At 39.2% G+C, this 13,837-nt stretch overlaps 1 protein-coding gene across 1 annotated transcript; it reads right to left on the bottom strand.

Annotated features, from left to right (window-relative positions):
• Positions 1-6,921: 6,921 nt before the first annotated feature.
• On the bottom strand, positions 6,922-12,919 carry LOC145492915 (ryncolin-1-like). Its single transcript, XM_081472292.1, has 3 exons — positions 12,516-12,919; positions 8,046-8,432; positions 6,922-7,187 (listed from the first exon to the last, which is right to left on the bottom strand). Exons 1-3 carry the CDS (start codon positions 12,691-12,693, stop codon positions 6,922-6,924), a joined length of 831 nt encoding a protein of 276 aa, XP_081328418.1. The 5' UTR covers positions 12,694-12,919.
• Between the last annotated feature and the right edge of the window lie 918 nt (positions 12,920-13,837).

Below are 13,837 nucleotides of genomic sequence, written 5' to 3'. Positions count from 1 at the left end.
CAAAGAACATATATACTGAGTTATTATTGTTCGCTAGAGTGGAACTTGGTTGAGGTCTGGGTTGATATTAATACAGTCAAGTATTCAAATGGTTGCTGATAGGAAAGAAGAATGCAGGCGTTGAATATTTCATGTAAATCACGAGCGTTAAGAGAGAATGCCCCCGAAGACCGCGTGAAATCAAAAAAAAATGTGGCGCATGATTGAAAAATGAAAAACCTTTACATTTCGCTCAGAGATACCCTATGATGAGTTTAGAGATGTGATATGATTTTTTGCTTAGGTCTGCTTTTATTTTCCAGAAATTTCGCAAAAAACTACAAACGACGCCGATGGCCACAAAATGGCGGACATTATTAACAACACAAGATTTTCGGTTTTGAAAATTCCAAAAAGAAGCAGGCTCCTTAACTTTGGATATTTGTGTAGTAGCGCTATTAGGCATTGGCAAATTATTTAAGAGTAAAACCAATAGTTCAGAATTCGCAGTGCGCGTGGTTAAAAAATCTCATTCTGGAACAGTTTTTCATAAAATATTTTCCAATGCGGCATAGCCCAAAATCACTTGAGATTAACGTGGTGATTAGTCGAAATGTTTTGCTTCTCAAGGTTATAAAATATTATTCTGGGGCTTTTTATTACTGTTGAAAAAAGCACGCTCTATTTCGAGTAAAGTACAACCTCGACTTGTCAACAACCGCAAATGATCGAATTAGAGTCGCTATTATCGACAGAAAAATTCAAAACAAAACCTAGTGCAATGAAATGTAACTACCAAAATAAAGTACCCAAACAAAATTAGGCTTCAAGGTTGGTTTTCACTAGTGACGGAGTCGTAATTAGAGGGAATTCCAAAATCATTAGTGTCGATTACAAATTATTTGACTAGATTCGGCCATATTCCTTTAGGTTTATCGGAGTGTTTTATCACTCAAGGGAAAGCGAATGGCGATTGAGCTAATAAAGAAACAATAGTTTATTTTAAGTACACATTTATTATTTGTCCAGACTTTTTGAAAGAAAGGAAAATGTGTATGAAAAATATAAATAATCTTTTGTTCACACAGAGCTCGCAATCAGCATTTTCAGCGTCATTGCGAACAAATGAGAGTTAATAACTGCAATATTACCTTGTGTTTAATTGATGTCATAAAATTGCTTAGAAGTTTTTTTTGTCAGTCATAAGATCCTATATGAAAATTTTGTGTCGAACCTCAATAGCTCATTTGTATGTTTTCATGTGGTAACTGTTCTTTGTTTCACTTCTTATACACAGTGTAACTGTGCAAGCATTATACCACAAGTAACTGTCACTTCGGTGGACAAGGCAGTTACAACAATGGTTCTAGAGACAGCTGGTTAACTTTCAAATATCAAGTAGCTATTAAATCGCATTCCAGTCACGCACAGAAAAGTCAGATTAACCACATTGTATTCTTTATTTAATATTTCACAAAGTATTTAAAGCAAGGAAGTTTATCATATCTCGTTTGAAAAGCCACAAAAGGTACTTTCCATAAAACAAAGGTTGCCTTTATGAAAACTAATATTACTTTTAAAAAATCAAATTAGCAAAAAAGGTTTACGTTAAGAGAACTTGATAAAATACTGCAGAACCACTCTGTTGTTCGAGTTTGATGCAGAAAAAAAAAGCACTGGAATGCGGAAGGGCAAAATACTTTCAGTGGAAGTGCAGAATACTTTTAGTGGAAGTGCAGAATACTTTTAATGGAAGTGCAAAATACATTTAGTAGAAATGTAAAATACTTTTAGTGGAAGTGCAAAATACTTTAACTGGAAGTGCAAAATATTTTTAGTGGAAGTGTAAAATACTTTTACTGGAAGTGCAAAATACTTTTAGTGGAAGCGTAAAATATTTTTAGTGGAAGTGCAAAATACTTTTAGTGTTTTTACGCCCGATACATTTCAAGCAAAAAGTAAAAAATTGATTGACCTTTAAATTGTAGTTCTCTAATCACAGCCTTAAGTTTCCAACTATTGTACTGAGAGTGTTGATAGTATGCTTATCTCCCTATCGTCTCCTTATAGCTTTGGCCTCTCAAATTAATATTCTATGTATATAATTATTGTTTCAAGAAAGGCAGCTAATTTAATGACTGAATGGTGTGAACTAAAGCAGGCTTGACCGAGGTAGATTTAATCATGAAGCTTCATTGTATATGCTGCATCTTCCTGCTCCTGTTCAGAATCTCGAGTTTTTTCTGTTTCTCCTTTTTCTTTGTAGGTAGTCGCGGTGACCTCATGGTTAGTGCGCTCTTCTCCGGATCGAGCGGTCCGGGTTCGAGCCCTGGCCGGGGACATTGTGTTGTGTTCTTGGGCAAGACACTTAACTCTCACAATGCCTCTCTCCACCCAGGTGTATAAATGGGTACTGGCGAACTTAATGCTGGGGGTAACCCTGCGATGGACTAGCATCCCATCCAGGGGGGAGTAGAAATACTCCTAGTCGCTTCGTGCTACAGAAACCGGGATAAGCTCCGGCCTGATGGGCCACTTGGCTCGTACGCAGACTTTACCTTACCTTACCTTTTTCTTTGTATTTGTTTGTTAGCAGTTCCCAGGCCCTGCTGTGTAGAAATCTCGTGCTTTTCAAATCCAAAATGGAGTAAAATATCGAACACTATCGAACGAACTTAAAGCGATATGCAAAGATCTTGAAGAACCTGATTTTGAGGAGGAAGAGGATCCGAAACGTATTTCAAGTCATTAAGAAGGTAATTTTTATAATAAGCTCAAACTTCAAAGCTAAAATCCAGGTGAGCAAACTTATGCGAAGCTTCCAACTGGCACCTATTTTGCATTGTGAACACATGTTTGGTTAAAATGCGTTGGGAACGCCGTTTCCATGCTTAGAATCTCGCTTAAAGTAATGAGAAGCAGGCTGCTTTTGGGAGCATAGAGCTCAGTAACTTCAGTAACATTGGGATCGCCCGTCAGGAGCCGGGTCCGCCTTATTTCCTATAGACGGACTCGGCTAACGCGTTTATATCCTTGTTGCCACCCAATAGACCATTTTACACTTGTCTGCTCAGGGACCTGGCCTTTGGATGGCAGCGAGGCTGGAGTTGACCTTGTTTTGGTACAGACCTCACCGCTTTTGTTGTGTAAAACAAGTTGTTCTGATGCTAACTAGGTGCATTTGCATAGCAAAAGCAGTGAGGTCTGTATCAAAACAAGGTCTACTCCAGCCTTGCTGCCATCCAAAGGCCAGGCCACTGAGCAGACAACTGTAAAATCGCCGTGATGATTCATTTGGGAGGTTACAGTTGTGCAATTTGTGACACGCAACTGATTGAATAGGTACAAACAGAACAATTGCCGGTAAACCTCCTAGGTGAATAATCACATGATCTATATTGGGTAACAATATGTCTATTTTTGGCTTGCACTGTCACGCAATAAAAAAATATTTCGAAAACCATTCAGTGGATAAAGTTAGGAAATTGTGATGTTATAGAAGATTGGCAAAGAAGACTCTTCTCTAAGTTTTACGTCTGCGCGTTTTCCTAAACTTCAAATATTCGTCGAAATATTTTGCACAAATTTACAGAGCCCAGTATGGAGCCACCATGTTGGTGTACCTCCGTGGGACACCAACATGGCGGCCGGAAAATAGTGTAAACATCTGAAACTTACATTGTCTATCTAGGCGACTGATTATCTGTACTGAACAAAGAAGCATTCACATAAGCACTTTTCCTAATACTTTAACTTCTAAATAGGCTAGTATATATTTTTCGACAAACGCGTTCGTGGCTTTATGTCACGCACCGCCATAACTCTGAAATTCAAAATGCGCTGGTTTCCAGACGAAGCAAGCTACTGAGCTGAAAAGTTGTAAGCAAATATAAATTTACCCCCTCTTATGCCTGACGAGGATAAAAACTTTGGTGGCTCTTTAGTTTTAGATTTTAAAAAATGATGACGTCACGTGCAAGACAAAGAATAAGGGGTCGCTCTCCCTGTTGATTCGAGTTACAACTCTCGGAAGCCGTCGGTGGTGTTCGGACGATCCCAAGGTTTGGTCAACGCTAGAGAAATGGGTACAAGCTTTTCCATCGATTTCGTCCACCATATCAGAACTGCTTTGCACGTGTAATATTCATCTCATGGATTTAAAACAGATCTCCCTCCTGGGGTTTCCCCGAAGGTTAGTTATTTGTTTAGCTATTATCTTTTCATTATTATTTTTCACTTCTTCTGGTATTCTGTATTTCCTTGCCCTTACAATCGGTTAGCCCTGGTGTTGTTAAGATCGTCTATAAATGATAGATACATCACAAAGTTATCTGTAAGACTGTTCGAATAACTGTAGTAATACTTGTCTCATTTCTCATTGTTTTAAGGTTTCACCGTTAATCCCCTCTCTGGAAAGTCCAAGGTGAGTCTAGCAAGGTTATCTTTTGTAGTTCACTGATGCTTAATTGGCCGGGAATTCTTCCAAGATAAGTTTCTAGTCCCTTTTTGATAGCTCCAAGTGCTCCAATGATAACTGGTATCGTTTCCGTTCTCATGCCCCACATTCGGCTTGTTTCGATTTCCAAGTCCTTATATTTGGATAGTTTTTCACTGACTTTCACGGATGTGTTTCTGTCTGATGGTACTGCCATGTCAATAAATTTACAGGTTTTCGTTTTGTGGTCTTTAATCACTATATCGGGTCTGTTGGCTGCTATTTTCCTGTCTGTGTGTATTGGCATGTCCCATAATATCGTGACATCCTCGTTTTCTGTAACTGTTTGCGGCTCATGGTCATACCACTTTTCTGATGTCTTTATATTTTATTATTATTATTATTATTGTTATGTTTATTATTATTTTACGCTTCATCTGGTATTCTCTATTTGTTTGCGTTCACAATCTGGTGGTCCTCTTGTTGTTGTGTGTTTTGATGCTGAGACAGTCAGAAACTTCTACCTAAATACAGTCAAACCTGTATATAACGGCCCTGTATAAAGCGGTCACCCTGTCTATAACGGTCACTGAACAACTTCCCAAAAATCGTTCCTTATATTTACTGTTAAGTTGACCTGCATATAGCGGTCACCTGTATATAACGGACGCGGTCACCCTTTAGACTTCCTGAATCCACAATTTCATTATCTTTTACCTGCATATAACGCTCACGAAATTGGGTTACGATTAACGAATAATGACAAGCATTATTCATCAGCGCGTTAAATAGCAGCCACCAAGGCAGGGGTCTCACAAAAATACAAATATTAGTACTAAACAGAATTACTAATACATGAACATGAAGAACTTTCTTTCACACTGAGTAAAGTTAATGACATACTTCATGAAATCAAGCTTCGAGCTCCGAAATATCAGAAAACTATTACCGATTGTTTTTCTTCTTGAGATCCATATTGTTACGTTAAAAGCTTTTCCCTATAATTTTATGAGGTGATTTGTTTTTATATGGGGTCACGCAACTCTTTTACAAATTATCCTTATGGCTTATTTTTTTTTTGTTCGTTGTGCTGTAAATCTGCCATTAAATTGTAATAACTACAAGGAAACGTAGACCCAAGTACACTGTACCTCCCTTTAAGTACATCACGGACATTTTGTGGGCCTTTTTTATCGTGTTTATTTTGTTGCTGTTACTCGTTATTTAGTTGTCAATAAAACGTAAATTGAGTGATTATTTGCACATAAAAATGCTATTTATTGACTTCCAGGGGAGTTTAAAGGGAACCTGTGTACAGCGGTCACCCTGTATGTAACGGTCACCTGGCCATTTCCCCAGGGTGACCGTTATATGCAGGTTTGACTGTATCCCTGCAAGCATGTGAAATTTAATTGGCACAGTTGTAAACGGTCGCCACTAACAGCAAAATAATAGTTTAGCACGAAAAGCGAACAAGACTTACATTCACGAGCAAATTATATATTTTTCGGTAACAATTATTCATACAGCTCTTGTTATGAGCAACCCGCGTGTATTCGATTAAATAGTAGCGTGAACGTGCTACACGTATGAGCATCTATAGAATAAAATACGAGGATATCTGTTCTACTCAAGAGTTCCTTCCTGCGATAAAACAAAAAAATGAAGTGAAAGAAATGTTTCCGGGCAATGACATGGAAATGGGCAATGGGCAATGGGCAATAGGCAATATAGGGAATGGGGAACGGGCACGGGCAATGGGACGGGGAACGGATAATGGGGAACGGTGAACGGTGAACGGTGAACGGTGAACGGTGAACGGTGAACGGTGAACGGTGAACGGTGAACGTGAAATGTGAAATGTGAACGGTGAACGGTGAACGGTGAACGGTGAACGGTGAACGGTGAACGGTGAACGGTGAACGGTGAACGGGGAACGGGGAATGGGGAACGGGGAACGGAATAAAAGAACTCTGATGTGTTAGCAACCAGTGGCATAAAGCTGCCTTAACTTTCAGCTCCTTACAGACCGCTTGAGAGGCCAAAATCATAATGCGTTAATGTCTCGAAGAGAAACGAACGCATGGACTACTTCAGTAAATGTCATGCATATGGTTGTGTATCTTTGTTGATAGCTTGTATACCTGCCCGGTTTTCTCTGACAATGACACTTAAACTTGACAAATTGTTAATGAGTTTGCGAAGACCATTTCATTTATATTTAATTGCAGGCATTGTCTTTGAGCGGTTCAGGGTAAAGCAAGGTTTTCTGTTCTCTCGCCTCTGTTTGCTTTTTCTTCTTCCTCCTCTTATAAAGATAGCGTAGAGGCTGTTTGTCTAAAAACCGCGAGAAAAGATCTTAATTAATTCTTACCAATTTTTAATTCCTAACATAGTATTTCCGGCCTTCTTTTTCAACAGACCAAAGGAACTTCCATCAAAAAATTGGTTAAAATCAATTTTATTCATGATGAAGCAAAACCCAACGGGTTACAGACTGAAATTTTCTAAAAATCTGCCGGTCTTATTTTCATCTCAGATCTCTTGGCGGAGTAGAAGTTTCCCTTCCAAGAATACCAGTTGATGCCTTTCGCGTAATTCCTGTGAGGACCGTGAAGGTAAAGACTGTTCAGGTTTGAGTCACGACATTCATAGTACCACCATCCTCCACGAGAATGTACTGCACAGTTTCCCTCGTCGTGTGTGTCATTATCTTGATCTTTGGTCGTAAAACGGTGGCCACTATGTCGCTTAAAAGAGTCACCAGCAGTTCCTGGGTAAACAATAATAATAAAAAAGAATGTCGCTTAGGTACTTAATGCGAGTCTCCAGACGTCTAATACGGCGGGGCCATTTTAAAAAGGTCAAGCAGACATACGTTTTACCACAATAAGGGAATTATCTAATTTAAAGAGTGCAGTATCTGGGATTTTTAAAAAATAATGTATCAACACTGTAACAGTGTAGATGATAAATTAGAGTCCAAAAGTTGAAAGTCTTATATCATGTTATATTAAACTGTGAAGGAGGCGGCGGTTGATACAAAAATCCAAAACTCATCTTAGTCAATTTAACCTTTCTGAGAGTGAACAGAATTCTTATTGATCTGGAAAAAATAAGCAGTAAAATCTATGCACTAAAATGTCTGATAAAATACAGGGAATGTGTTTTACTCTGTGATTCAAGAGTATCGTTTAAACAAAATTAAACTTTGTGATTATTGGCGAGAGTGATTACTGAGTAATCACTTTCGCCAATGCTCACAAAGGACACAGGCAATTCACTGAACCACTCAAAATTAAACAAAAAAGGAAGGACAGTGCGGCTAGTGGGAAGCGCAGGAAAGCGTGTGCAAGCCCGTCACGTCACAAATTTTTTCTGATTATATGAGAAAGTTCACCGAGATTTTCACGCTTTGTGAACGTAAAAATCCTAAACCAAATCAATTGCAAATTACAGTCGACAGTCAAACCGTGTTATATCTCCATCGACAGCCGAAGATGGCTATTTTAATTTACTCTATTGGAGAGCTGTAAACGACAGCGCAAGATTAACACATAAAGTACATAGCATTTAAAATTTTACTTTCATGCCGGTTAGTGGTTGATCTTATTTAGTTTCATTCCCTTACCAGAGTACCTCCCCAGTCTTAGTCGATATTTGTTATTCTCACTCGCCACAGCAAACATGTCGTATTCAGCATAGGCAGTTTTTCCTTCGATGTCCTCAAGTTCTATTCGAATCCTGTTTCTTCCTTCCTTGGTCAGTCGGTGGATCTTGTCCAGTCCCAGCCAGAACTCGCCATTCAGGTTGCCGAACCCTCGTTTGTAGTCTGCCCAGCCTCGGTAAAAATCAACCGAGCCGTCCAATCTCTTTTGTATCACTGTCCACCCTCCACCGTCTGTTTTTTGGTCACAATAAACATAAAAAGGGTCGTCATCATCTGGATTGATGACGTACACACCACTGATCCCAGTTTCACCAGATTTTTGCAGATCGGCACAGTTTCTCTTGAGAGCTGCAGCAAAATAACTGAGATCAGTGTTACACCTGGTTATCAGAAATACTTTTTTTTACTCTTGATAACAATATATTTCCTATAATAGTAAGATGCTAAGATATAGTGTAGAACAGAGAGGGGGGTGGGGAAAGTGCTAGTAGAGCTACAATGAACAATAAATACTGATGATCACAAGGCTGTTAAACTTGATATAAGACCATGGGTGTGTCTGCGGTGGCGATCCACAATACCTTGCGAACCTAACAATGCCCATATGGCCCAAACAAAGCCAAATTTTTACAATATTTGTTCCTGTACTAAGGACATTGTGCAGCCTGGGTTTGAAGATTTTATAACTTTTCTGTACGTTTTTATGAACGTTTTTAAGGTTTGCTTGCGCCAAGAACTATGGGTAAATGTACCAGTCGCCATCTTTTTTCCTACGGAGGATTGATCGTCTTTGTGTGACACCTAAAGAGGACCTTTGGACGGTTGTTTTCGCTGGCTAGCCCCTAAGCGGTAACGGCAAAATCACTACGTGTGAGATCGCGGCGAGGATCAAGAGACTTAGGAGAAGCATCATGACATTAGGAAGAATATAAACAAAAATGTGAATATCCTTGCGAAACTCTGCGTTAAAAATTTACGTAACGATGATGATTAAACTTGATAGTTCGTAAAACATGACGGAGCCAATTGAGAAATCCGCGACTCTGGCTCACACGTTTGGAGACAAAACTAACAGGCGATTTAACTGCCAGATTTAGTTGTCATATTCTCTGTGAGGCAGTGAGCTAAAAGAGACTCGAGTCCTGAGAGGCCTTCATGGCAAACGAAAAGGGTCAGAGAAGTAGTGTCCAATTCTACTCCAAAGTAGACATCCTAGGATAAAGCCTGAACCGATTCAGCCAGGGAGGTAAGGTGTGATGGAGAGATTCTTAAGGGCCAAGATTTACACGTAACTCAAGATGGGAGAGAAAAATCCTCATCAACCCGTACATCGGCTTCAGGAGCTGGAGCTACAGGACCCCGACAATCTTTGTCGAGTTTGCCATACGGGTGCTGAGACTTTGCTATTTTACATCCCGGGCAACTCAAGCAGTATGTTCCATAACGAGCAAAGAAAAGGGAAAATTTACATTTTCTGCTGATTTAAACTTCTTGCCGAGTAGGATAATATATAGATTTAGCCAAGCCTAAAATCGGAGCTCCTGATTGCAATAATTAACCATAAAGGAGAAAAGAAGATTTGTTTTTCTTGAGTCAGAAACTCACAAAAAAAAGATCAATTGTGAGCATGTAATTATTCAGCGTGTGGTTTCGCTATTTTTTTCCAGTAAAATTTTAACAAACTATACCCAGTAAGACTTATAAGCGTAACCAAGATTGTAGAAATTACTTACGCAATATATCAGGGACTTTCCAACTTCCAAGAGACAATTGTGAAAGGAATATGTCGGAAGAAAAGTCAAGAATGCGCCAGGGGTTAATTTGCCTCGACATTTAGCCTTTGCACGTATTCCCTCCTTCTCCCCCAAAGTAATAACCTGGTTTGAGCCTGCGATCCGATGGAAAATCTGTACCTGGTCAGCGGTCAACTTAACACAGCATGCGGCCTCATTGAACTCTAAACATGAGCCCACGATGTGGTCACGTGATACTGGTCAGATACCTTGTTTTGACAGCTGTCAATTAATCATAACATGGATGTCTAATCTCAAAGATGTACCTATTTTAATGGTGCTGCTAACATATTTTTCAAGGTTTTGGGTTTGCGTACCGACGTACGGACGGACGCACGAACAGTCATATGACAACCAAAATTTTTTCGATCGATGGGTTATCAAATTTTCTAAGGTATGGAGCTCCGCTCGCGAGCCTTCGACGCGCCGGAGCTCCGCTACAACAGCAGCAAGGCTTAAAAAATAACAGATTTTCAAAATCCGGTTGGCAGATTAACAGAAACATCTTTCTTATTCTCAATAACGTATTTCAGAGCGTTTTTCTGGTGGTCATTGAGAGTTTTAAACCCCCCCAAATCGTAAACTTTACTGAATGTTGAGTTTTTATGGCTTTATTTGCGATTTTCATGAATTTCCTTCGGTGAAATCTTCCAAAATTTTTACATCACATCGCTTCCAGCAGGATACGAATTTTAAACACGAAAAAAGTAGGGTTTGTAATGGCAGTTTTTTCGATATTTTCAAATTTATGTCTTTTACCGCTGCAAAAAATTTGGTCTTATAGATTTCCCTGAAAAACGAGCTCCGACTAAAGTAAAATATTTTCTACCAATCTGTTAAATTTTACGGAATTTCACCGAAGGAAACGCGAGAAAATTCACTGTCAGTTTTGCTTTTAGTGCTCATGTTGACGTAATAAAATATCGAAAAACACTGACGTTTTCCTCTGAGCGCGCGCAGATTACTTCCTCAGCGCTCGCGCGATCGTAAAACTATAGAGAGCCACCTTAAGGTGGCCGAACACAGTTTTTGCGCGCGCTTTTGCTGATGCAATTCAGCGCGCACACAAGGATTGCAAAAAACAAACATACCGTCAATAGAGCGATCATTTTATTTACTCAAAACCCGCAGTATCTGTGCTATTTTTCTCTATAATTTGACGCAGTGTATTGATGGCTTAAGTCTTTTATTACAAAGATATGTTAGAAAAGGTAACGATGCAAAGAACTCAGCAATTCTCAGCTTTTTCTTTGTTACCGAAAGAACCCAGTTAAATGCAGCGCATGCGTAGTAGGTCAAAAAATTGCGATTGAATGAAAAATTGCACTCTCGGAAATACGCCTAATTCTCGAGAACCACTTATTAGAATTTCACGAAATTTGGCACGAAGATACTTTAGGAAATAAGTAACTGGAGTATTAGAAATAATTCTCTCCGTTAAATTATTAGTAAAATGGCGTTAACTTGTGAGAATCGTTACAAGCTTGTTGCAGGCAAATTATAACGAAAATCTAATGACTAGATTTTCTACAAATAAACAAAACCGATTTTAAAGGCCTGTTTATATTTATTCATGTTGCCATGGCAACGGCACATACGTCAGCTTAACCATCAAAAAACCAAAGTTTGTGTTATTAACTTGCTTGCTGCCATTTTTGGCGACCGACAGATCAAGGGTTTTAGAGAAAAAGGTGAATGAAACACAGGTATCAAAAACTCTGTTCAGCCACCTTGATTGGTCACTGCTCTATTAGGCGAAAAGGTGAGATAAAGTCTGTGTTCGAGCCTAGTGGTTAATCATTCTATCCTGAGTGTCAGAGGGTTTTATTTTTCGTGGCGAAGCCGCTATAAGTGAGCAGCGAAAAAGGAAAACCCTCCGGCACCCAGGGTATGTTACTACAGGCTGGCGCTTATCTTCGGTTTCTGTAGAAATAGGCGACCAGGAGGTATATGTCTACCTCCTCCTCCCTCCGTCTCTTTCTAATCCCTCGCAGGGCTACCCCAGCTTTAAATTCGCCAGTGCCCATTTATATACATACACATCAGTGGGTCAGGGCTTAAACCTGGACCACTGCATCCGGAGTCCAACATTTCAGCCGTTAGCTGCCAGTGCACCAGTGTGCCAGAGCGTATCAAAATTTACTTTATTAACGAGAAGAAACCATTTTTTTTTTCACAACATACACTAATGCTCAGTTGACTGGAAAAGCCTTTTTCGCGGTTAGCTTTTTTCGTTTGCATTACAATATAATCCAAGGTAGATGCGAGGCAATTTCGGACAGAAAGCACAAAATTGCCCGAAATTTCCTTACCATGATGTTGGGTCATATTGCCATGTAAATAAGAAAAGATGATAACCGTGGACATGGGTATACTCGAGATAAATGCGAAACCATACGTTACAAGCCAAAACCTAGTTTTGTGTGAAAGATACTTCTTTATCACTCTTTAAATGTCAAGCTGAATTCGAAAAGGAAATGATAATGTTTTGGGTCGCTGGTAAAAGTTGATGCATGGTGTTTGCCCGCTTGCGTGTGTATAACACGAGTATCTAAATCAAGGAGACCTTTTCTATGAGAAACTTTGTGAAAGCGTAGTTCGTCTCGTCTCCGTTTCACAGGACAACTAGGTGACTTACCGCTATAAGTAACGTTTTCAAGAGCGATGAGAGTTTCCTCTAATTGTTGAATCACTTCCTCTAGACAGGTCGGAGAACTTCTTACTTTCGCCATAAAAGTAAACAGCGACAGAAAAGCGCACAACACGATCCACTTTTGAGAAGCCATTTCTGAAAAAATGTAACCAACAAAGAACATATATACTGAGTTATTATTGTTCGCTAGAGTGGAACTTGGTTGAGGTCTGGGTTGATATTAATACAGTCAAGTATTCAAATGGTTGCTGATAGGAAAGAAGAATGCAGGCGTTGAATATTTCATGTAAATCACGAGTGTTATAAGAGGGAATGCCCCCGAAGACCGTATGAATTTAAAAAAATATGGCGCATGATTGAAAAATGAAAAACCTTTATATGAGTTTACGGATCTGATATGATTTTTGGCTTAGGTCTGCTTTTATTTTCCAGAAATTTCGCAAAAAAACTACAAACGACGCCGATGGCCACAAAATGGCGGACATTATTAACAACACGAGATTTTCGGTTTTGAAAATTCCAAAAGGAAGCAGGCTCCTTAACTTTGGATATTTGTGTGAGAGCGCTATTAGGCGTTGGCAAGTTATTTAAGAGTAAAACTAGTAGTTCGGAATTCACAGTGCGCGTGGTTAAAAAATCTCATTCTGGAACAGTTTTTCATAAAATATTTTCCTATGCGGTGTAGCCCAAAATCACTTGAGATTAACGTGGTGATTAGTCGAAATGTTGTTGTTTTCAAGGTTGTAAAATATTATTCTGGGGCTTTTTATTACTGTTTGAAAAAAGCACGCTCTATTTCGAGTAAAGTACAACCTCGACTTGTCAACAACCGCAAATGATCGAATTAGAGTCGCTATTATCGACAGAAAAATTCAAAAAAAACCTAGTGAAATGAAATGTAACAACCAAATAAAGTACCCGAACAAAATTAGGCTTCAAGGTTGGTTTTCTCTAGAGACGGAGTCGTAATTAGCTCTTATTAACCAAGTAGGAGGTCTGTATGGGAAAATCTTGACCGAGGTCGTGAGTACAGACCGAACGCAGTGAGTTCTGTACTCACGACCTCGGTCAAGACTCTCCCATAAATACCGACTAAGCTCGGTTAATAAGATATTTATTATATGGCGCAAACAAAAACAATTTAATTCGTTTAATGTAACTGGTTTGTTCTAACTGACATTTTGCTTGCGAACGGCGATGAGCTGAATTTAATTCTGCCAAAGTTTGCTTGTCTTCTTTCCTTTTTTTTCTCATCAGGCTTTTTGGCACTTCCATAAATAAATATTGTTAGATGAAAACAGTCAATG

This window comes from Orbicella franksi, chromosome 7, assembly GCF_964199315.1.
Source record: "Orbicella franksi chromosome 7, jaOrbFran1.1, whole genome shotgun sequence".
Taxonomy (NCBI): Eukaryota; Metazoa; Cnidaria; class Anthozoa; order Scleractinia; family Merulinidae; genus Orbicella; species Orbicella franksi.
This window is presented reverse-complemented; position numbering and strand designations above follow the sequence as displayed.